Source organism: Colossoma macropomum, unplaced genomic scaffold, assembly GCF_904425465.1.
Source record: "Colossoma macropomum unplaced genomic scaffold, Colossoma_macropomum, whole genome shotgun sequence".
Taxonomy (NCBI): Eukaryota; Metazoa; Chordata; class Actinopteri; order Characiformes; family Serrasalmidae; genus Colossoma; species Colossoma macropomum.
In genome coordinates, this window is record NW_023494796.1 from 31,901,180 (window position 1) to 31,925,426 (window position 24,247).

General features: G+C 42.0%; 1 protein-coding gene across 1 annotated transcript in view; it reads left to right on the forward strand.

Annotated features, from left to right (window-relative positions):
* Positions 1-24,247, forward strand: part of lmbrd1 (LMBR1 domain containing 1) — a 203,421-nt gene that overhangs the window by 45,176 nt on the left and 133,998 nt on the right. The window contains exon 6 of the mRNA XM_036583441.1: positions 23,241-23,338. Within this exon, the coding sequence (XP_036439334.1) occupies positions 23,241-23,338 (98 nt within the window). The remainder of the gene's footprint in view (positions 1-23,240; positions 23,339-24,247) is intronic.

Consider the following 24,247-nt stretch of genomic DNA (forward strand, 5'->3'; position numbering starts at 1 on the left):
CTTTGAAAGTGTTCGTTCTATACGGTATTCAAGGTGAATGTCTAAACAACAAAGAATGCGCTCGTCGGACCCATCTGAGCGTCTCTGTCTTGGACCACGAAGTCCATTTTAATATTTCAGTGGCAGTCTCCTTTCTGACCAGTGACGGCTTGTGTTAGCGTTTGTATGATATCGATTTCTCCCATTGTTGTACTCTCCTGCTGTGAAGATCAAGCTGTACTGGCCCCAGTGGTGTTTTATTATCAGTATTCCTGAGGTGCTTTTTTTCGAAGGCTGTCGAGCCCTAGGGGTCAAAGCAGCAGGAATCCAATACAACGGCAAATTATCGCCCACTCTGATTTGTAATCCTCCAAGCCTTGCAAGGGGCAGAAGGGTAATTCTCCGATAGTAGTGGGCTCCACTAATTTACAACCTTGTGACAATCAATCACGGGTCCTGTTTTCACTGAAAAACAAGACAAACGAAGCTGGCGCTTGGGGCACTTTTGGACATGTAAATCAAGTGTATGCCTGACTGAAAGGAGGACATCCGTACAGGCTTGTTTAAGACCATCGCTGGTCTTTATCCATGAAAGTCTTGGAAGGAGAAACATGAGAAAGAAAAAGAGCCTCGTCAAAATGAAATGCTCTTTGAAATCTGAATGATTACTGAGAGAGGCCAGTGCAGGTTATGAAAATGAATAATAGGGATGCCTAAGAAAGCTGCTACCTCTCCAAAGTCTCTCCACTACAGCTTGCAAGAAAATTGAGGTGTGATCGAACTCAGGGGAACAGGGGCCCTTTTTTTCCCAATACCAACAAAGCATTTCTAGTGATGGATTAATGTCTCATCACAGTCCTGGCGTTCCGTGGGCCCACACGCCTCTTGACAGTTTTACAGGAAATGAGAAGGACGAGTGTCGGCCGCCGTGGCCGTGCTGCGCCGCTCTGGAGCCGGCGAGATTTGTACCAATCTCCTGAGTCTTTTGTCTCTGCGCTTCCCTCCTGACATATCATTTTCCCATAAATGTAATACGCTGGCGCTGGCTGAAAGGACAGGAGCCCAGAGGACAGCGCCCTCGCGACAGGCTGCGTCTTGTAGAGGGACAGCGACTGGAATGACACTCATCACGGCTGACCTTGAGCGCTCCGTCAGGAATGACGCGACGCTTTGTGATGCGCTGGGAGTCTCGGCCAGTGAGCACATCACCGGGCTGTGGGTTTCAAATCGTTCTAGCTGAGCTTTCACGCAAGCCTCCCTCAAAGTATTCCGACCTTGGCCTCTGTTCGGCTCAAAAACCACTGGTTTCTTTTTGATCCCCTGTTTCATCAAGCATTCAGAAGCAGAACCGGCACGATAACACTTTTCTGGCCTCTTGCTGGAATCTGAAGTCTGGAGTATTGGCTGATACCGACCTGGCTTTTAATCACAAAGCTTTGAAATGTGCTATTTTCAGTTGGTCAGCTTTAAAAAAGATGGTTCTTTAGTGAAGGGAATGGCTCTGTTTAGAACCATCAGTTCTACATAGGACCATTTCATGCTTAAACAGTTGTTTGCATGGTGAAATGGTTCTTCAGATTGCTGGGAAATGTGTTGTATATGGTTCTGTATAACACTATTCTTTATGATGTCAAGCTTGTAACAGCAGAAGAACCATTTTTGGTGCTATATAGAACTATTTTCAAAAAGGTTCTTCTGCTGTTACATATATAACAACTATATAGAACTCAAGGTTCTAAATGGTACCATTTCCTTTAACTAAAGAACCCTTGAAGAACCATCTTAACTGTGCTCCAAAAATTTCAGCCATTTTCACCAAATTCCAGCTTCCGTTCTTTTCAGGAGACTCACTTTCAGCTCCTCAAAGAATCTGCAGACACTCCTCCAAAGTTCAGTCTTAGAAGCTGGTTGATCATTTTCTGAAGTGATCAAACACATTCAGTGGTGTTGAGGTCTGGACTCTGGGGTGGTCAGTCCATCGTTCAGCTTCTTTGTTTGATGTGTCCGTCTCCTTTTCTCAGTGAGGTTCTTCTTGAACAGCTACACATCCTTTCAGACCCACAGCGCTGAGTCGTCTTCTCACAGTGGAAGGATGGACAGAAACACCTGTGGATGTTTTCAGATCTGAAGCAGCTTGATTTTCTCCTCTCTCTTGCACAGTAGTTGTAAGTCCCGCTGCATCGCTGTATCTAATCTGCTCAGAAATATCTCCTGAAAAATGAATAACATAAATTTGTCGGCTACTTTGACTGGACATTAAACAGCGGGTGGTCTCTGATTTTCGCACAGTGCTGTATTAATTACACTTAGGCCTGTTGCTGTGATTAAATGAATTGCCATATAAATAATTGCTTATAAATTATGTAATGTTCTGCTTTTGTTCATTGCCTAAAGTGGCCAAACTGGCTCATTAGCTGTCGGTACGTAGTAGTTCCCAACTGACGACAGATGCGGCTTGAGCTAAAATAGATAAACATCACTCACCGCCGCCCTCTAAAACTGTTGTAGCCCCAAGTCAGAAGTTGTTGACCCATGATGTGTCCTAGTACATGATTTTATTTACATGTGTTCTTGTACATGTAGTTACCTCAAAGCAACAGATAAACACACCCACCTAACGTCACGTGATGTAAACACATGAAAGGTTACAGCTATGGAAAGAATGCGAGTTAGATTGAGTCTGATTAGCTCAGATAACTGCAATCAGGCATTGTTATAATTGTGACAAGGCCTGTTAGTGCAAAATCACACACTTAGTGTTCTTATGTTAACATGAAGCTCTTTTATTTCAGGTTAGCTTTATTACACGGTCCTTTTTTCCTGATGTCCAGTCTAGTGCTGGTACTTGGTAACAGTGTGCGATATGGCGAAAATGTAATATTCAAGTTTTCATGATACACAACATGTCCCAGTATTTATTTTTTGTGACGTCTGGCCGTCAAAGTAGTGCCACACTTTAAAAATCCTCTCAAAAACTATGAATCCAATTGCTTAAAATTAACATTTCACAGCCAACTTCAATTAAACCGGACTAATTATGCTGTCTTTATGATCAAACATGCCATTGTGAAGTGTTTCATAAGTACTGACCGTATCTGCTATTCTCAGAAAAGCATACTGTGATGTAATTTATCACGATACTGATAAATATCGTCATATAGTGCAGCCCTAATCATATATAGCAGGGGTAGCCAGTCCTGGTCCTGAGGATCTACCACTCTGCAATGCTTAGTTACACCTCTAATCAAACACACCTGGTCCAGGTAATGAAGGCCTTCAGGGGCGTCTGATCTTTAGAGCCAGGTGTGTTGGATCTGCCCTCTACAGGGTGGTAGACCTCCAGGACCAGGACTGAGCACCCCTGATGTACAGAATACCTAGATTGTGATTGTATGGCTGCGTATCGCAATTCGCCTCAAAGTATATTAAAAACCACTGTGATCTTCTGATCTTCAGCGTAGCTGTGCTTGAATACTCTGATATCTCGGTGCTGTGAATAATGAGCCGTATTTGTTAATGCAGTTTAGGAGAGAACAAAAGAATTGATTACACAAAGCAATTCTCTGTTAAAGACCAATTTACAGTTCCAGGCACGGAGTTAAAATATAGCACATTAGTGTGTGTTTTGAACTTTGTGTTCAACAGGGATTGCAAAGGTCTCATTTGCTCTCAGTGTTTATGAAAACAACTGTGAGTGTGAACATTTATGTCAATTATTTTTAATTGTTCTAAGCGCAGTGAGAATCAACATCACACTGCGTGTCAAGTCTTTAAAATCAGAAATGAAGTATTTTCCATATTTCTTTGGTTTTTGTTCTTGCTCCTGGTCACCTTATAGATGATCTCTGGGCTGCACCAACATAAGACACTAACAGCTTCAGATTCAGGTTCGTTCCACAACATGTTGTACATGAAATGGAACGGAATGAGGTACTAAGGTACCTTTTGGGTTGCAGTAATAATAAAAAAGGAAGAAAACACACAACACTGTTAAAAATAAAATAAAATAGCCATTTATATATATATATATATATATATATACATATATATGTAAACAAGATGACCAAGTGGGCCCTAATTGCAGCAGTGCCTTTGATATGAAGCAGTAGTAATAATTGTACAGTAGGAAAGCAGTTGTACAGTTCAGATTGTGGAACTTTAAGTTATCAGACTCAAATTGCAGCAGTGCCCTGATTACAGCTAGCTGGGCGAAATGGCACAAATCTAAAATTGCGAACGATACGCAATGTCACAATATTGTTTTTTTAGACATCACATCAGTTTGAACTGCGGAAAAAGAGCCAGTAGTGCTACATTAAAAACATACTATCAAAAACAGTGAACACACAATGATTTTTATTCAGTACATAAAAACGTACGACGTGGTGTGAAAAACTCCCTCTGACTTTAAATGATTATTTCAGGCTTTACAGGGTGAATTTTAGCCTGTTTTTGTTGTCCTCACTCAGTCATGAGATTTCTTTCGGTTCTAACAACAAAATCTCTTGCAGTGCTGCTTTAAAAGATAAGAAGCAGAGGAGTCGTTTCCTTCAAATCTGAGGGCCGAATAAGATGCATTACGCAGAATACCTGCGAATACAGACTCTGGTGCCGGTCACATTGTTTTACGCAAGTTTGGAACGAAAGTTTTGAACTAAAACATATTTTTTGAATACGTTCATTACAAAGAGGTACATGCAGGGTGTTGTCAAAGCCTTCAGATTTACTATTGCTTTATATCCCATTGCTTTTGCTGTATTACCATTGCTTTATAATATTGCAATGCACACTTAGTATCTAACCACTCTGAATGACTTTGTTTACAGTTCAGCTATGCTGAAATTATGACAAATTGGTGGATGTTAAGGAATATCGTCGCTGTCCAAAGAAAAAACATTCCCAAAATAGTAACTATACAGGAGAGGGCAAAACGTTCTTAACTTTTAATGTAAGTTAATGTAAATAGATTTTATTCCAAGCAGTTCTGAAGCATTTCTATTGGTCCGTTCATCATGAAATTCGGAGCAGCTGCTGGGCTGATGAGATGCATGATTTTTTTCTTTTGTGCAGCGATGAAATGCAGCAATTCTTCATCAGTGTATGTTTTTAATGCGAACCGTAAAGGAGAGCGGGGCCTGGCGTGGAGCACTTCCATCGTAAATGCTGAGAAGAAACAATACCCTTATCATCTAATACATATCGCAGAATATCAGTGTTCCTGCAAGACCACGAGGGAACGACAGAACTTGTCAACAGGAAATGATGCCGTAAAGGAGAGTACTTGTGAAAGATACAGTCAGCGTCCAGATATTTGTTTACGGGTGTCTAGAAAGTGGCCTTTAGCAGGTCCTGCATGTTTATACAGGACAGAAAAAGAAAGATCTTCCAGGTTCAGAGGATCTCAAGGCTCCTTCAGTGGCTCTGAAAGTTTGGGTCAAGCCAGACTAATAATGACCTTCACTGAAAGCCCAGTAGCGGCGTAGCAAACGAGCAGATTATTTTCCATGCAGCAGGAGCTGTGAACCGTCTCCTAGGGTGCTTATGATTCCAGATAAACTGCCTGCAGGCAGCGTCCAGATTTTTTTAAAGAAGTTGTCTGGAGGTTTTGCTGCAAGTATAACGAAGAAATGAAAATTTTTACCTTTCTGAGTTCAGTTTAATCAAGACCAGCGCCGTCTTCTTCAGTCTGGTTTCATTTTCGTAGAATTTCACCTCTATTTAAAATGGAAATGAGGCTATATTTGTACACCTAAATAAGCAAAGCTTGCAGACTGTGCTTGTATAAGAGGACATCTGTCTGCCGGTGATATTTCATAGCAGCTGTTTTAATTTAATGAAAAGAGTTACATAATAACTGTACTAGGTTGTGTAAACAAATGGGGGCCATTGGACAGAATATTTTGGGTCTGATTTGGAAATGTGTATAAATTAAAGTAAAATTGTTGTTTAATTGATGATTAGTGAACACAAACAATTACCTGGTCCATCAGTAGAGGCCATAAGACAGCTAGATCTTTTGCTGTGCTCATAAAGCAGCTTTTTTTCCTCAAAAGTGATCATGCTGTTCTACTGCTGGAGCTTTTATAGTCTGCCTTAGGAGTGGTTTTCTGGTTCTTTTATCATCGTTTTCTTTCTGAAGCCCTTTAAACTTCCTAGTAGAGTTTATTAATTGCACTGTTTTGAAGGTGTATTAAAGTTATGTGAAGAGTTTGGTTAATATGAGTGTCGATTTAATGTGAAATCAGTCAGTAAACTCCTTATTTTCCAGAATGAAACTGTTAAAAGTCATAGTTTTAATGACAAGTCAGTGGTTTTGTCATACCGGTGTGCCATAAAGTGTGGCGATGATGCAACGTACAAGCACTAAAAACACATTAATGTTACCCCGTTTAGCTGAACGACAGTCAGGGATGTTTCGGTCACATTTCAGGTGCAAATGCAGCAGCACACTGTGTGGTCAGTTACAGTGTGAAGTAGTTGTTTTTAAGACAAAGGGAAAATAGAGTTTTCTTTGGAATAGCTTTTAATAGCATGGACACCAGCAGGAGTGGGTAGATTAGCCTAAACCCAGCATAAAAAGTAGTAAAACTATTAATACTTGGGTAAAATAATGGCTCAAGTAAAGATACCTTCCCAAAAAACAGCTGGAGTAGAAGTACAGAAGTACTGGATTAAAAAAATACTAAAATACTGACAGTGTAACTGTCAGCGCAAGAACTGAAGTTTGTTACTCTCTGTTCTTCTCTTTTTGGGATTCATTTTGGTCTAAAATAAAATGCTGAAGCACCAGAGTCGGAAATGTGATTAATTACACAGCGGGACAGATGTTATCACCAACAAAACTAACTGAAATTATACACGGAAAGGGAATTAGTAACTAAATATGACTGGCTACATTGTAATTGAGTAAAAAGTAGATTCCTTTACTTTTACCTACATTTACCTACTCATCACACCTACAGTAGCTTTTATGAGTCCCATTCTAAATCCATAGGCATTAATATGGAGTTGGTCCCCTTTGCAGCTCTAACAGCTTCCACTCTTCTGGGAAGCTTCTACAGGAATTTGGAGAGAGTCTGTGGGAATTTCTGCCCATTCATCCAGAAGATCATTTGTGAGGTCAGACACTGATGTTGGACGAGAGGGCCTGGCTCACAATCTCCATTCTAGTTCATCCCAAAGGTGTGTGATGGGGTTGAGGTCAGGGCTCTGTGAGGGTCAGTCAAGTTCTTCCACACCAAACTCACCCAGCCAGGCCTTTATGGAGCTGCTTTGGTCACTGGGGCTCAGTCATGCTGGAACAGGAAAGGTTCTTCCCCAAACTGTTCCCACAAAGTTGGAAGTGTACAACTGTCCAAAATGTCTTGGTGCTGAACCATTAAAGTTTCCCTTCACTGGAACTAAGGGGTTCTAGACCAACCCCTGAAAAACAGCCCCATATCATCATCCCTCCTCCACCAAACTTTACAGCTGGCACAGTGCAGTCAGGCAGGTAACGTTCTCCTGAACCCAGACTCGTCCATCAGACTGACAGATAGATAATACGTTTCCACTGCTCCAGAGTCCAGTGGCGGCGCTTTACTCCACTCCATCCGATGTTTGGCATTGTGCAGTTTGATCTTCGGCTTGTGTGCAGCTGATCAGCCATGGAAACATTTCGTGAAGCTCCTAATGTGCAGATCTTCTGCTGATGTTGCTTCCAGAGGCAGTTTGGAGCTCTGTAGTGAGTGATTCAACACAAGACTTAGCACTGTGAGCTTCAGCACTCAGCGGTCGAACTGTTGTTGTTCTTAGACGCTTCCATTTCACAATAATAGCACTTACAGTTTCTGGGGCAGATCTAGCAGGGCAGAAATCTCACAGACTGACTTGTGCAGAGGCGGCATCCTCATGACAGAGCCATGTTCAAAGTCACTGAGCTGTTCAGAACGACTCTCTACTGCCAGTGTTTGTGGAGACTGTATGGCTGTGTGCTTAATTTGATCCACCTGTTAGCAATGGGTGTGGCTGAAACACCTGAACTCAATAATTAGTAGGGGTGTCCACATACTTTTGTCCCTATAATGTACATTTAACATATATTAAAGAATATGGGCACATATAACACATTTTGCTCTGAGAAGCCATTGCCTGCTGTCTATTCTGTTCTCTGTTTGATATTTTGCACAATACCAATGTTGAGATTAGATCAGAACTTCTGCTGTTAAATATGGTTCTTATTAAAAGCGAAGGGGAAAATGGGGCGAATTGGCTGATTGAACAAAGAAGCTGCTGGTGTTCTTAGAACAATGGACTGACCAGCCCAGAGTCCAGACCTCAAAACCACTGAATGTGTTTGATTACTTCAGAAAATGATCAACCAGCTTCTAAGACTGAACTTTGGAGGTGTGTCTGCAGATTCTTTGAGGAGCTGAAAGTGAGTCTCCTGAAAACAATGGAAGCTGAAATAAAGGGAAAGAGTGACTGAACTCTCACACAGCTGAGAGCAGATTTAGCTGTTGAGGCTTCTGGGTAATTTTCTGTTAAATGTATGTTTTCTGCTTTTTTAAGTTGAAACATGAGTAACTTTAATAGCCGTTTTGGGCAGAAATTGAAAGAGAAATGTGTTGTGAAATGAAATGAAATAGGGAAGAGGAGAAGATGTAATCCATCCAGAATGCAATTTAAGATGAGGAGAAAAGTATGTTAAATGTTTTAAGAGATGAGTTTCTCTGCTGCCAAGCACAAAATACGTTCAGATGATCTAAGAACACCAGACGTTTCCAGGAGGGCTGCAGAATGTGGAAGCAGGTTGGATAATGTCCAAATCAGAGTTCAGCATTAAATTAAAATTGCCCTTCATTATTGAGGCCACTTTAAGGAAGTCTAGACCTTTACCTTTTAAGCCCCCCAAAAAATCTATATCAGATTTATTAGAGGCTGGAGAGAGACTAGACAATGTTATTGCGGTTCAGAGGACTGTATTCTCACGTTTCACGTGACGTCACGCTGTATAGTCGCTGCCATTTTGAGGGCCAAATCAGGGAGTGACCTTCAATTCACTGTGTAAATGATTCACCTGCAAGACGCATCAGAAGCTGAGATACACAGACCTTTAATTCAGTGTTTTCACTCCAGGCTTGGAGCCGCTGCACTGTACAGTTTAGTGTTCCTCTCTGCTGTTCACACCTCGTTCAGCTATAGAAGGGCTTAATTAGCTAATAATATCAGGTATTTTAACCAGGAAACCACAGTTATGCAGTGCAGGGGTTTCAGGACTGGAGCTGAACTCTGAACTAACTGAACTAGCAAACTTACAGAATCACGTCTGTCGAAACACAACGTCGTTTTCAGACCCACGACATTCAGTCTGATATTTAACGCTTATGTTTCTCCATTCGAACCTCATTTAAATCAGAAACAGAGAGTGAAGTTATACCGGCGGTCTGCAGCTCCGTTAGGGGGCGACTGTTCATCTCTCGGCTGGTAACATCAGCTAAAGTGATCTAAAGGCCAGCATTGATGTCGTTACCCTCCTATGATCACAGAGTGTTTCTCCTCTTTATGCAGCACCATGGGGTCCTTTACCCACCCTGACGTGAAGAGCCGGTGGGCATCTGTGCTTTTAAATGCTGTGAGAGACTCTCAGAATAGGGAGAGGGGCTGAGTATGAGATCAATATAAATGTCGGGAAAACACTAATGTGGTATCTTTTCCTCGGATACTCCCTCAGTACCCTTGCCTGTGTAGTAATAACCCCTATTCATGACTATACGAATAACCCTGTATGATTAATTATCTTGTCAAGATTATTTTGGAAATGAAGTTCACTTACTTACAATACAATAAATAAAAACACTGCTTGTGTATATTGGCCTCCAGCATTTACAGATAAAGTTATAACCACTCATATTCAAACAGTGAATCCACAGAAAAATGTTGCTGTAAATGAGACTGTCAGAGGTAACAGCTGTTAAAGGTCCAGCCAGTTATCAGAGTGCCCAATTAAATCTGTGAGAAGCAGCAAGCAAATGATACACTAAGACCCTGCAGGCAAAAACAGAAAACCTCCAGTAAATGAAAAGGAAAATGCCATTACAGAGCATAAGTGTACTTGAAGTAGTATTCCGGAGGCAGTGTCCTAAAAACCACCAGAAGCTCTGTCCTGATGGTGAAGTTCTTAAAAAGATGGTTCTTTAAGAGTTCTTCACTAAAGACGATGTATGTAGAACCATGAACACTCAAAAAAACATTTGCATGCCTGATGTGTTTTTACAGGTGTGTCGTTCAGGATGAAGGAGTGTTTGAGCTGCTCGGTATTTTGTAATTGAATAACTGTTAAAGCTGCAGTAGGTGCTTTTGTGGAAACTAGAAAGTGTGAACTAATTTTTGAAAATATCCAACTAAAAAAATTCGACCCCCTACTTTCAGCCCTTCTTCCAACGCTGATCCCCTAAAACACCTGAATGCGCAGAGACAGATGCATAATGTAGCTATGTAAGTGTCGAGCTACGTTGGCTACGTAATTCGAGAACATAACAAATTCCACAAATAACAAAGCAGTGGTTGTGGGCAGGTCGTGAGGTCGGTGGGTAGGTAGACAGGCAAGGTTGGCCATCCAGTCATTTCATTCAGTCTGAATGAGATGATTGGATGAGGTTTACAGTCCTGTGGGCTCCAGAGATGATGGTTTTTCTTTTAATTGTTGTAGCATTGGATTTATTGATTGCTATTGGGTTGTAGGAAGTATTTCAAGAAATATAACACAACATATTTCTACAATTAATCACCTACTTCATCTTCAAGTCACTCGTCCCACGTGTGGCAGAGCGGCGCTCAAACCCAGCGCAAAGAAGCTCTCGTTAGTCTTATTACTGTTTGCGCCGGTAACGTAATGACGTCTTTCTGGTGCTGTGAGTACGAGGTTATTTGATCATCGCAGCTCTTAATTATGTGTTTATAACGGAAATTTGTATCACGATAACTATAACAGTGATGATTATGCAGCCTTTCTATATGTTGCCTTTCTTAACTGCTCTACATAAAATGGACAAAAATAAATGAAAGTACATTTCAGCAGCTGGATCAGTTATGAAAACTGATCCAACTCTAGATCCAAAAAGAATTTCAATTCAAATGAAACCCAAATAAATGGCACTGAAATGTTTCGATTTGTTCCATCAGCTGTTGAACTTGACGTTGAGGTAACAAAGTGTGTGAAATGTGTGACATAATTCCATTAAGTTAAACGCACTTTGCCTTCAGATTCTGGCCTGTATCCAGTGGGATGAGTTCCTGAATAATTTCCCAACATCTATTATCCAAAATATGGAATGGTTTTGAATTATACCTGTGCCAGATATCAAAAAAATGTAGGAAATTCTGAACTAGATGGAAATTTCCCATGTATTTTCATGGACTCGACCGTCACATTGGCCCCACCGTGCCACACTGGGTGGAAAACTGAAAGAGATATAAAGGGGCCAGAAGTAGCATTGGGCCAAGGTTGGCTGTTTAATTATTTAGCTCCCTTTTCTCTGTGTCGGGGGGATTAATATGCTAAACTTGCCTCCCTGGTCAGGTGCTTTCCCTGGCATTAGATCTGGTTAGAGAGTAATGGATGATCTGCTGCGGCGCGGTGCGGTCTAATCCCCCATTGTGTTAATATTCATGCTGCTGTGATTAATATTACCCATCGGTTCGGAGCCACAAGCGCACAGTCGTGTAGGGGACTTGGAGCATTGCTTCACGAGCTGCTAGCATCCATTTGTTAGCGGTGTGTGGATATAGAGTCAGCTCGGAGTGAAGTGGCTGTCAGTGCCTGTAGGCAAACAGGCCTCTCCTGAGCGATTAGGCAGTGTTGCAGCTTATTGAAACTAATGCCTTCCTGCAGATCCCCACGCTGATGCTGGGCTGCTCTTCGGTCAGTTGATGTAGATAATGACTCGGGGCTGGTGGGGCCTATCTGGGACTTTGGAGTCTTGCATTAGCCCGCTTTGAGGACGTTTTTACCCAATAGGGGCTGCACAGGCTCGTCCACTTTACTGCTCAGCGATGCCGCTTTAAGCTTGGTGTCGACTAGTGATCACGTGATTGACACCAACAACATGGACACCTCAGAGAACACAACAGGTGAGGAGCCTGGTGATTTGACGGGCCATATCTCTGGCTCCCTGAAGGCTAGCAATGCGACCCAGGGCTCGCTGGAAAGGGCACATCATGCTCTGGACCTTCACCGCGGGCAAGCGTCTCGGCAAGGCCATCTAGGTTGCGCCTAGTTCGGATACAAATTTGCAAGATTTTGAGGATCGTCTCTTTGGTTCCCTGAAGGCAAGCAATGCAGTCCAGAGGCCGTTGGAAAGGGCACGTCACGCTCTACGCTTGTTGTAACATTCAACAGTGCTTCAGATCAGATATTGAGCGTTATCTCTGGAATCCCGAAGACTACAATCAGAAGTCTTGTGTGGTTGTAGAGGGAGCTTAACGCCCTATAATCCTTTTGCAGTTACACAGTCCTACAAATTTGTGAGATTCCAGGGTTCGTATCATCGGTTCCTTGAACGCTAGCAGTGCGATCCAGAGCTTGTTGGAAGGGGTGCTTCACTCTCTACTGACCTGTGGAGTTTTGCTTCGTTCTAACAATCCACAGTGCTTCAAAGATCAGATATTGAACATCATCATCTCCAGTTTCCCAGAGTTTGAAGTCAGTTACTCGTGTTTTTGCTAAATTACGGCGCTCTAAAATTTCTCTGGCTCTCTGGACCTCCACTGTGGACGAGCATCTCGGCAAGGCCATCTAAGTTGCACCTAAGTCGGATAAAAATTTGTGCGATTCTGAGGTTTGCGTCTCCAGTGTCTTGAAGGCAGTGAGATTCACGGCTCGTTGGAAAGGGTGCGTCACGCTCTACGTCTTGACTTGTGGAGTTTGGCTTTGTCACAAATTTTTAAAGTCAGATTTTCAGATGAAGTCAGATAAAGTTGCTTGTTACAAATCATCCCCTTCTCCTGTGGTTTTATTTGTGACCTCATCAGCAGTTAGTTGACTTTCTTCACATAACTGTCAGCTTGAAAAATCTGAAGTCATCCAACCCGCTACCCATGCAGTATCTGAGGCCGGATTCACAAAAGAGTCTTAAGATAGAAAATCTTAAAGAATTGAACTCTTAAACTGGAACCTCTAATGAGTTTCACAGCATATAACTGTTAAAAGAAACGAACGAAGACTTTTTCCTGTTGTCTGTTTTCTCCACCATCATTTCTAGTTTTTGTTTGCTAAATATTTGAGTATTTGGTTTGATTCTGTTCTTCGTTTTGCCAGAATTAACCTGATTAAATTTAATAAATAGTTTTATTTAAATGTGTTGTCGTTTCTGGCCAAATCTAACATGATGCTGATGGTCTACATGACAGATAATCTACAGTCTAAGGTGGTTCTTCAAGGATTCTTCATTAAGGACAGTGGTTCTTCAGACTGATAGAGTATGTGCTGTGTGGGCTTCTACAGTTGTAACACTGTCAAGCTTGTAACAGGAACAGAACCCTTTTTTTGGCGCTACACAGAACCATTTTCAAAAAGTTACTATATAAAACCATATACAGCACATTCTCCATCCATCTGAAGAACGATTCCACCATATCTGATTCCATTTGCCCGTCATCTGGTAGAGAAAGTGTACAGTTATAATGCAGTCTTGGATTAATCTGACACTGGACTGTGAAATTAATTCCAAGATGAGCATCTCGTTTTGCTGTTTTAAGATAAGAGAACCTGTGAAAGCCACCATCATCCCAGTGTGGGATGTAATTGCCATTGTTAAGATTGTCACGTGCTGAAATTCCCACTTGGCGTTCCTCTTTTTACAGAACTGTGTGGATTGTGGAGCGATCTCACTGGACAGGAAGCACTGCAGGTGCTCTGAATTAATCAAGGTGCTCAGAATGACTTGAGAGTGAAGAGGAAGATTGCGCTTTTTATCGACTGCTTCATTTGTCCCATCAGAACTCCACTCAGGCGAGATTAACAAGTTACAAGTCCCGCTCATATTTAAAGCCGCGTTGATTCCGATGCCCCTAACCCATGCAGGATAGTCCGGTCGTCTTCTTTGTTTAGTCTTGCGTTCTTAAACATTCAAATGAATCACGTTATCACCTCGAGGAAGCGCTAAGCCGAGCGTGTCTACGCGCCGCTTCCTCCCCGATGCGATTCTGCAGGAGTTATTTTCGGGGTTTACTGGGCCCGTCTTCAGAGACATCCATTTGCTTTAGACAGAAAAGAGCCCCCCACCCTCCTCCTCCCCAGCCTGAAATAGCAGGGTTTTTCTTTTTTTTCTCATGTTTCCAGCATCTGCACATCACCTACACCCCATGAATTCCTAATTCTGTGCAGAGTTAGCATCTCGCCTGTTAGAGGATGCTCACTCAGGACCTGCCAAACAAACAAAATAGAGCTCGAACTGCATGGGGATGTCTCCTGAGGGTGGCATGCAAAGGGAGGTGGAGCGGTGGGGGAGTGGCGGAGGAGTTAGAGGTTGAGAGCACTCCTTATAAGACACTCTTAAAATACCGTAGGAGGAGAAGAGAGGCTGTTTCTGGGTCAGTGTTCAAGTGGAAGAGAAATTGTTGGTTAGTTGAGATGAAATTTTCACTGGTTGAATTTAGGCCCCTCATCAGCGGCAGTGACGTAAATGATAAATGAATTATGTTATCATGATACTAGATTTGGATGTGCATTCTGACGAGTTTTGTTATACAATTGTCTGGAAGAGTTCATGAACAGATATCTGGGTAACCACAGAGTGAAGGGGAGGAACGCAGCGCTGTAGGCTTAATTTTTAGCCGATCACTCAGGAGAGGCTGAAATGTGAGTGTTTTATTACTCGAACAAACACAGCCGAATTCATGTTGGATGAGTAACAGGGGTTGCCTCTTCAGATGAACTAATGAGCTGACACTGAATGGCTCAGTGTGGGATGGTAAGGACTCTCCGTCTTCTACACAAGATCTTTTCTCCTCTGTAGACGATGTGCCAGCATCTTACTCTGCTGGAGAAATGTATTTCCATTGTTTCTGGACCGAGCTAACACCCACTGGAGGAGTTGGCCTAGGTACCTAACAAGTCGTACCAGCCATAGATATACATACCTAGATGCCACGTTGGGTCCAGCCAGGCACGTCAACAGTGCCGCCATTTTAGGGAGGTCAACATCGCTGCTGGACTGCATTCAGTACCATTACAGAGCGGCAGTTTAAGAAAGATACTGTCCAAAATTACACTATTTCAGGAATATCACACTCAGAAAGTGGGATAGGATTATATAACGGAGGGAACGCAGTGATCCACACTCATGTCTGTGCCAGCTTCTTGTTTGTGTTTTCCCGTTCCACCTTAAAAGATGCATCTGTCACATGCTGGTTACTGAAGCTGCACCATTTAAGGTGGAACAGGACAATTCGAACAAGAAGCTGGCGATTAGGGAGCCGGCTTCAGCTTCGTCCCTCTTACTGTGTTTTGGGGGGTTTATTTTATTGTTATGTGTATTAAGATGAGAAGTGATTCACACATTGATGGATTTGCTGATGTGTCTGATTGTGTTTCTCGCGCTAAACTCGGTTTTTACCGTCAGGTGCAGACTGAATACTTTCCTGCTGGTTCGGACGGCTAATTATCACGATCAGTTATTAAAGTGATAAAAGCTACAGAGAGCAGATCCGTGCAGAGTAGATTAATCTGTGTCTGAGGCCGTTAAAGCATTTAAATAGTTTTCTTTCAGTCCCTGAAGTCACTCATTCGTCACTGAATGGGCAACATGACAATGTTTATCATTATAGTGACAGTTTATGACACAGTTTGCCGCAATATGCTTTCTGAGCACATCATGGAGATCATCAGTACTTCCCAACTGCATGTTTGACTGCAAAGAGAGCATCATTAGTCCTGTTTAATTGGATGTAGTCAAGTGCAATACATGAAAATGATGAATATAAATCAGCTATGCTAGTTTAAATGTGGCAATACGTTGTTTGTTCTGACTTATCAGATGTCAGAAAAAGTATATATTGCAACATATTGTGGAAAAGTATTGTGATATTACATTTTTGCCGTATCGCCCACCTCTGCCCGTAATACACTCAAAGTATTTAGATGCTACAGTGAGACTGTATTAATAGATTTGGTCTTATTTTCTGAGGGAGAGTCTGTAGTTTGTGTTTTAGTGTTGTTGTGAACGTTTTCTCAGAACTCGGTTGTTTTCAGAGTAATTCCACAATTCAACCCCCAATATTTAGTCGTGTTGAATTAGCACAGCTGCAGACGCAGTCAGGCTGTAAGCTCCTCTCCACCGTCACCTTTGTCGTTCAGTCATTTTTATTTTCAATACTGTTTAGAAATATGTTTTGTTATTGTGTTTTGTGTTGATGTTTTTTCTCCTACTCATAGTAACATTTAGCCTTCAGAGCATTTTGCGCTTCTGCATCCAAGGACTTTCTGAAACGTCTCTAATTCAGCCCAAGGACGGCGGCTTTTGTCCACCGAGTGGGGAATGCGAGTAAAGATGGGCGATGATCAGTGTGTAAAGTCCAGTCTGGCTTCGCTCTCAGTGGGTGTGAGGCTTTTGAAAGATTTATACTCAGATCGTTGTACTCGCATCCACCAGACATGCTTTTATCACTCAGCGTCTTGTTTAAAAGAGGAAAAAAGTGCAGGGAGAGGGAGGGCATGATGGTCAGATGCCACTGGGGAAATTGCAGCGAGCGCACCGCGAGAGTGAGAGCGGAGAGGGTTCACGAACACCTTTGATCAAATGAAGCGTCGGATAAGAGGCCATGTGACTGAATCCTTTGCAAAAAAGCAGAAAAGAGCAGCAATATAAAAGGGTTTTCGACGAGCGCTCGAGCAGCTGGTGTGAATCGACTTCTTTTCCCAGCTGTAAGGCTCATGAAACAATAACAATAACAGTTTTCATCGCATTAGATTCCGTTTTGAAGTGCTTTCATTTTTTTTTGGTTTTGTTTTCCATCCTTTCCCTGACAAACACCCTGAAGGTGTTGTGTGGCTGCAGTGCAGTGATGTTTAAAGCCTTTGTGTTCAGACTGAAAACACATCACCGTCCATTTCATCTCTCACAGCCTCTCCAGTCAGTTCATTTATCGTACGAGAACATATGCCCAGATTTTGGGAGAACTCACAGAAGGCCGCTTTCTCAATTTTGAGATACCATCGTGCAGCACCAAGGGACTTCGGCTCCTCGGGGAACACGGCTTTATTTCAGCGTTTCAGGTTGGTGATAACCAGCTGTGAGTCTGCTGTGCAGCGGTTCTCCCGTGAAATCACTTTGAAATTAATATATCCTAACAGTATTGACATGACTGGTACCAATAAAGTGCTTCTGTACTGCACTCTTAGACTGGCTTTGCACGGTGAAACTTATACGCAGCTAGTTGCATGTTGTGAGTTGCCTGCAATGTTTTCTGTGCAACTTGACAGATACGCAAAGCAGTTCAAGAACAGCAAAAGTTGCACGCAACACAGTCAGTTTCTCCACTAAAAAGCCAACATAACTGCTCATGTTTTGGGATAAACCAAATAAACAATAATAAGCTGAACATTAATGATCATAATAATCATTGATCCAATAGAGATCATGTTGGATGTTTGGAATCATATGCATAAAATCAACCATCCTTGGAGCTCCAGAGAGCCGTTGAATAGTCCCTGTTCTACATATTGTCACTGGATGTTGTTTTACATAATGTAAAAAATTTGCCCCCCATACTGCCCTCCACATGTCGAAATGTCATGAGAAATAGAATTGAAATGGTCCAGAATCGCTTAATAATGATAAAATCTTATTATTCAGGGTGATTCAAAAAGCTTTATCTGATTGCAAAATACAGATCAGTGCAGTGAACTGTAAATGGTTTAATGAGCATAAAGTTTATTATGTAATTGTACAAGGTCTCAGTCTGAACCTCCTCCAGCTGTACAGACAACATCAACACCATAGTCAAACTCATCCCATACTGGATTGAGCACGTCGGGTGTCGCTGCACTCACGGCTCTTTCAGTGCGATTTCGGAGATCATCCAGTGTTGTGGAACCAACGACGAACGCTCTGAGCTGTTGGAGCTTCACTGCCCACGAAAATCACACTGCACAGTTATGACGGATTCACTCTTATTGAAGTGGAGAACGATTGAAGGGAGCCAGTCAGAAACTCTATGACCCCCTCTTTCAGTTGGATTGTGATTGGTTCCTAGGAGCCTCACGGCTGTAAAATTATGGAGCTTTGAAATTGGATTAATCTTGTATTAACTTCCACTGAAAGTTAAGTATGTTTTTGGCTTCTCCTGTAATGATAGTTTTGGAGGTACTATGTTTTTCTGGTGGTAGTGAGGATATAATAATTGACTAATTATTAAGAAACTTTGGAGAACCTCTTTTTTTAGACTGAATACTGTATCAGTAGATATTTCTACCAAGTTCTACACCCTGCCCTCCTTATTATAGGGAGGAACACCAGCTTTTACTGAAGAAATGAGTCATTTCAGGAGGGCTCGACTCTTACATGATCGTAACCAAACCATGAAACTGTGTAAATCTGAGCACTTGGATTCAAATATCATTTGGTTGTAATGGTTTCAGTGAAATGTGTTCTCTCACTCAGAGCACAAGCTTGTCGCTTGCTGAGATCTGTCCATCAGGGAACACGCGATTTCAGGCTTTTGCGTCATGGTATCGTTATTCCTCATTATCTGACGAGTGAGAGGTCTTGCAAATTGGATATACAGTCGGATCTGCTGTTATCAATCTGCTATTTAAAAAAAAAATCACACTTATTTGTGTAAAATAGCTTCTTATCAGGGTTTCAGGGCAAAAGGGGCCTTTCAGTACAGTCCTTGACATTGTTTGTGCCCCACCTGAGAGCCGTGAAGGATGGAGGTGATGTGGTTCAGCAGTTTGCAGGGTCAGAGCTGTGCCATCCTTCCAAAAGGTGAAATACTCAAGCCTGATTATTGCGACTCCAGGCAGAGAAAGAGAAGAGACTATTCATCTGAATGAAGTGCTCCGTCTGCTACATTCTCTTCCTGAAGCCCTATTTGGATGGGGTTATTTCTCCATGGGGAGGTGGGTGATGCCATTTTACCACCGGACGTTGTAGTGTTTATGGCCGATTCACACGGGATAAGAAATCTCGGCCTAAATGACAGAGATGGAGCGGCTACTAAAATTACGCATCGCCTTCAGTCCAGGAAAGAGTAGAAAACGTTAAAACATTTAATTAAGCTGCTATTTCGTTTACGCTAATCACCTGTCTATTCTATTGTTATTTTCAAATTTAGTAACATCTTTCATCCTTGGGATCAATTTGACCCCAGCAGTGCAAACCTAAGGGAAATATCAGAGTGATTCTTGTACTACAGCAGGTGTGTTACAGGTGTGGTTATGTTAGGTTATTAGGTTAGGTGTGTTACAGGTGTGGTTATGTTAGGTTAGGTGTGTTACAGGTGTGGATATGTTAGGTTAGGAGTGTTACAGGTGTGGTTATGTTAGGGTAGGTGTGTTACAGGTGTAGTTATGTAAGGTTAGGTGTGTTACAGGTGTGGTTATGTTAGGTTAGGTGTGTTACAGGTGTGGTTATGTTAGGTTAGGTGTGTTACAGGTGTAGTTATGTAAGGTTAGGTGTGTTACAGGTGTGGTTATGTTAGGTTAGGTGTGTTACAGGTGTGGTTATGTTAGGGTAGGTGTGTTACAGGTGTGGTTATGTTAGGGTGGGTGTGTTACAGGTGTAGTTATTTTAGGTTAGGTGTGTTACAGGTGTGGTTATGTTAGGGTAGGTGTGTTACAGGTGTGGTTATGTTAGGGTGGGTGTGTTACAGGTGTAGTTATTTTAGGTTAGGAGTGTTACAGGTGTGGTTATGTTAGGTCAGGTGTGTTACAGGTGTAGTTAGGTTAGGAGTGTTACAGGTGTAGTTATGTTAGGTTAGGAGTGTTACAGGTGTGGTTATGTTAGATTAGATGTGTTACAGGTGTGGTTATGTTAGGTTAGGTGTGTTACAGGTGTGGTTATGTTAGGTTAGGTGTGTTACAGGTGTGGTTATGTTAGGTTAGGTGTGTTACAGGTGTGGTTATGTTAGGTGGGTGTGTTACAGAAAGTCCTTTTCCACAGAGTGTAAGAGCTTTTTTACTGAAATGGTGATTCGCATTAAGTTAGTATAACATGGTGTTATTTCTGCTGCTTCAGACGGGACTAACATCACCGAGAAACCCCAGTACCCAACTCCTCATCTAAAACGAATCCCATCCGAATAGAGCTTTAGTCAGCCATTATTACAGGACGAGAGCTGAGGTGGTGCTTCCTCAAAACACACGAGGACACTTGAGGCTTAAGAAGATGCGACCTGGAACATGATGCTGTTGTAAGTGCAGCACAGCGCAGATAACCACAAGTAGTGCACTCAGAGATTGTGCTTAAAGGTTATTTTAAGATATACGCCTGCAGTTTTCATCTCTTCTTACCCAAAAAAGACAGATAAAGAGAGTCAACAAAGCCTGTGACCTTTTCATGAGGTGAGGGATGAGGCTTATTTTAAAGTAATGCAGTTTTGTCCTCTACCCAAAAATAGTTTTAGGAGTGGAGTTGTAGCTAGTCCAGCTTCTTGACTCCCACCAGCCAAGTACCCATTCCTCTTCTCCAGCACTAAAGGGAAAAACAGTTACCTTGCTTTTTTTTAAATAGACATTTGGGTGCTATGGAAACAAAAGTTTCTGAACTTGGTCATCTTTCCCCAATTTATTTGAGAAAGCAAAGCTGAAAGATTGTCCAATTTTGAATTCTTCATGGTTTTGACATTTGTATGGTTGCCCCTTCAGCCAGCCTACAGCTTGCTTGTTCACACTGAAGTGATAAGGAGTGCTGTTACTGCAGATATGGGGAAAACAATGCATTTGATTTTAGAAGAAACGGTGGATCAGCAGGCGTCTACAAACTTTTGGGCACAGGTTATAGTCTTAAGCAAAATAGCAAAAGCAGCCTGTTTATTTTAAGCTATGAGAGAAGCATTTATGAGAGGATGTGCCATGTGCCCGGCAGGAAGGCAGGGCCCGAACCTCAGAGGCCTGGATTGAACGTGAGGTGTAGTCCAGCGGCATCACTGCAGAACAGGAGGCGTTGCACATGTGGCAGGACTGGGGACTCGCATGCCATCCACGACCCTCTCGCACTTCTCTCTATCTCTCTCCCCTGTCCTCGTTGGGTTTCGTCCTTGTTCAGGGTTTGGGCCGTGCCTTCCTGCCGGCTCTCGTGGACATCATCAGGGCATGGGTGACGGACGCATGGCACGGAGGACTTCAGGGAACCACTTTTGCCCAGGTTTCCCTTAATTGCCACCTGCTAGCTAGGTCTCACCATCACACAGTGCTGCCAAGCTGCTGCATCTCTTTCTGCTAATGCACTTGCGTTGGACAGCTCAGCACGCTTGGAGGAGAGCACTAACAGGATAACTGTTAAGTCAGGTTGTGCTGGGATCAGACTACGCATCCAGCCTGACTGTGACATGATTTTGTCACAGATTTCCAGCGTCAGAACCAATTATAAGCGTCATGAACGATGACCGGGTCTTGTAGTGTGACATAATCAAAGAACAGCGATGTGGCGTCTGGGACGCCCCACGACACCCTGACGAAAATTCTAGCAAAATTCAAAATTGTTCTGCATTTTCCTGTCTGGTTTTGACCTCTCCTACAACGCGTTCCTTGACGTTAACCAGTAGGACAGCCAGGCGCTGAAAGATAGGAATAAGGGACGCTGCTGCTACAGCTTTAAGGTGGAACAGTGAAACAGAAGAAAGGTTCTCTGAGCTGTGGCAGCAGAACCCTGGCCTTTCTGATGTTTCCTCAAGGGATCCATGACAGAGTGAAAAAAGATAAATGTTGGTGAGAACGTTTACTGCATCTGTGTACGTACAGCTAATCTGGTAGCTACGTTTATAGGATGTTCCTGATATGTTAACACACTCGTTACCTGAAGTTCTGTTTGAAGGACAGGCAGCCCACACTGTCCCTTTTATGACCCCAGGATCGGCTCCACGATCGCCTTTTCTTTCTTTTCTTTCTCTTTTCAAAACACAGACCTGCCAGCATCACGCACAGCACTTCTGATTGACAGTTTCTTGTCCTGATGACCTCTCAACTCGCACAAGAACATGAACCATAATTGGTCGACAGCAAACTAGTGGTGTTGCCAGTGTCCTGACTGTCACTGTGGTTGCCTAATCTGACATGGTGACCATCGTGAAAAGGCAAAAATATAGCGTAGTCCGATCCTAGCATAACATTGGCTTGCATTGGGCCGAGTGCGGCGAGGGAGGGCCAGTCTGGTCACCCAGAGACTTTATTGGACTGTCAGCTATGGATGGCTGTGGCATCGCTGGCATTGAACTCGCACTCTTCAAACTAGAGTGGACACTTAGGCGATTGCGCCACTCAGGAACCCTGAATATAAAACATAGTTTAGCCAAACAGCGTAATGAGAATAATAAGTAATTTGGCTGAGATGCCAAGTTGCCTTTATGTGTAGGTTAAATGCTAATGTTAGTGGGAAGAGCAGCTTGTCTGACTTGGACCCGAGTTACCAGAATAAAATAAATGCCATGTGGCGGCATCACAACATCTTCCATTTCTGAAGATGAATATTTTATAACACTGTCAGCATCAAATCTCAGCCCTGCAAAAATCCTGTAGCTCTGTTTTTTGGTTGGAATCTCGTTGAATTAATTGGCATCTTCTTAAATTGTTTACAAATTGGCTTGTATTTGTTAGGATGTTCTAGTCAAATCTAATCAAACGGCTGCAGCTTTCTAGTTTCTAAGCTTATTAGAAGATATATATTCAATTCCCAGACCTTCCTGAATGGGTGACGTAATAACTTACCAACGAAGCAGCCAAAGCCTTTATTAATAAAGAAATATACATATATATTAATATGGAATTAGTATGGAAATCCTGGGATTCAGCTAGGCAGATTAAAGATGCCTTTACATGAATTCCGCTGTTTGTGCCAGGCTTATTTTCCTGTATTCAAGCTCCTGTGTGGACCTTCCAGTAAACAAAGGAATCAATACTGCAGAGGAGTCAGATTAACCCGAAACCCCTTCATACGTTTTGATCAATAGTTCTGTGGTTTCGTTGTAGCTGTCCAAGCTTTATGACTGAGCTGTTATGACTCACTTCAGTGAAGTAAATGCATATGCAGTGAGTAACTCTTTCATCTTTTTTTTTTTTACAGCTCTTTATTCGATCATCCTCTTCTGCGTCTTCTTCTGGATTCCGTTTGTTTACTTCTACTATGAAGAGAAGGACGAGGATAACGTCAGCAAATGCTTGGTAAGATTGTAAAACAGCTAAACGTTAAGCAGAGCCTCAGCAGTTGAGTGGTGCTAGCACTAGCTCGTTCACATTGAAGTGATGAGGAGTGTTGTTACTGCTGACGAGAGTTAGCAGAGTGAAGAGTTGAAGATGTGGGGAAAACAACAATACCTTTCATTTTACAAGAAACATTGGATGAACAGGTGTCTACAAACTTTTGGACAGTTTATCAGTCTTACCATACGATTAATCATGATCGTCTACACAAAATTGTGCGAATAATCACAATTAATGCGATTAATCGTGATTGGTTATTTTAATCGTGATTAATTGTTTTCGAAAAGGCGAACAATCCTGAAGTTCAGCAAATGAGACAAATGCGATTAATCACGATTACCTACTCAAATTTAAGCAAATAAAACAAATGCAATCAATTGCAAATAAACACCCAAAATAATGTGATTAATCACAACTAATTATTTTAAATGTTTAGAAGCATACTTAGAAGTTGCTGAATAAAATTTTAATACATTCTGAGGAAGGTTACTTTGTCCATAAATATAGCTATAACAAAAAGCACAGCTTTCTAAAAGGGAAAAAATCTGAGAAATGCAATTAGATTAATCATCTACACCAAATTATGCCATTAAACACACTTATCTACTTAAAGTAATGCAATTAATCACAATTAGTTAAGTTTTGATGGATTGCTTTTTAAAAGGGAAAAAATCTTGAAGTTGCGCAGTAAGACAAATACGATTAATCACGATTATCTACACAAAATAGTGAGTGATCAAAATTATCTACTTACTGCGATTAATCACAATCAATTTTAATCATGATTGTTTTTGAAAGGAAAAAAAGGAAAAAATTCTGAAGTTAAGCAAATGAGACAAAACGATTATTAGCAATTATCTACTCAAAATA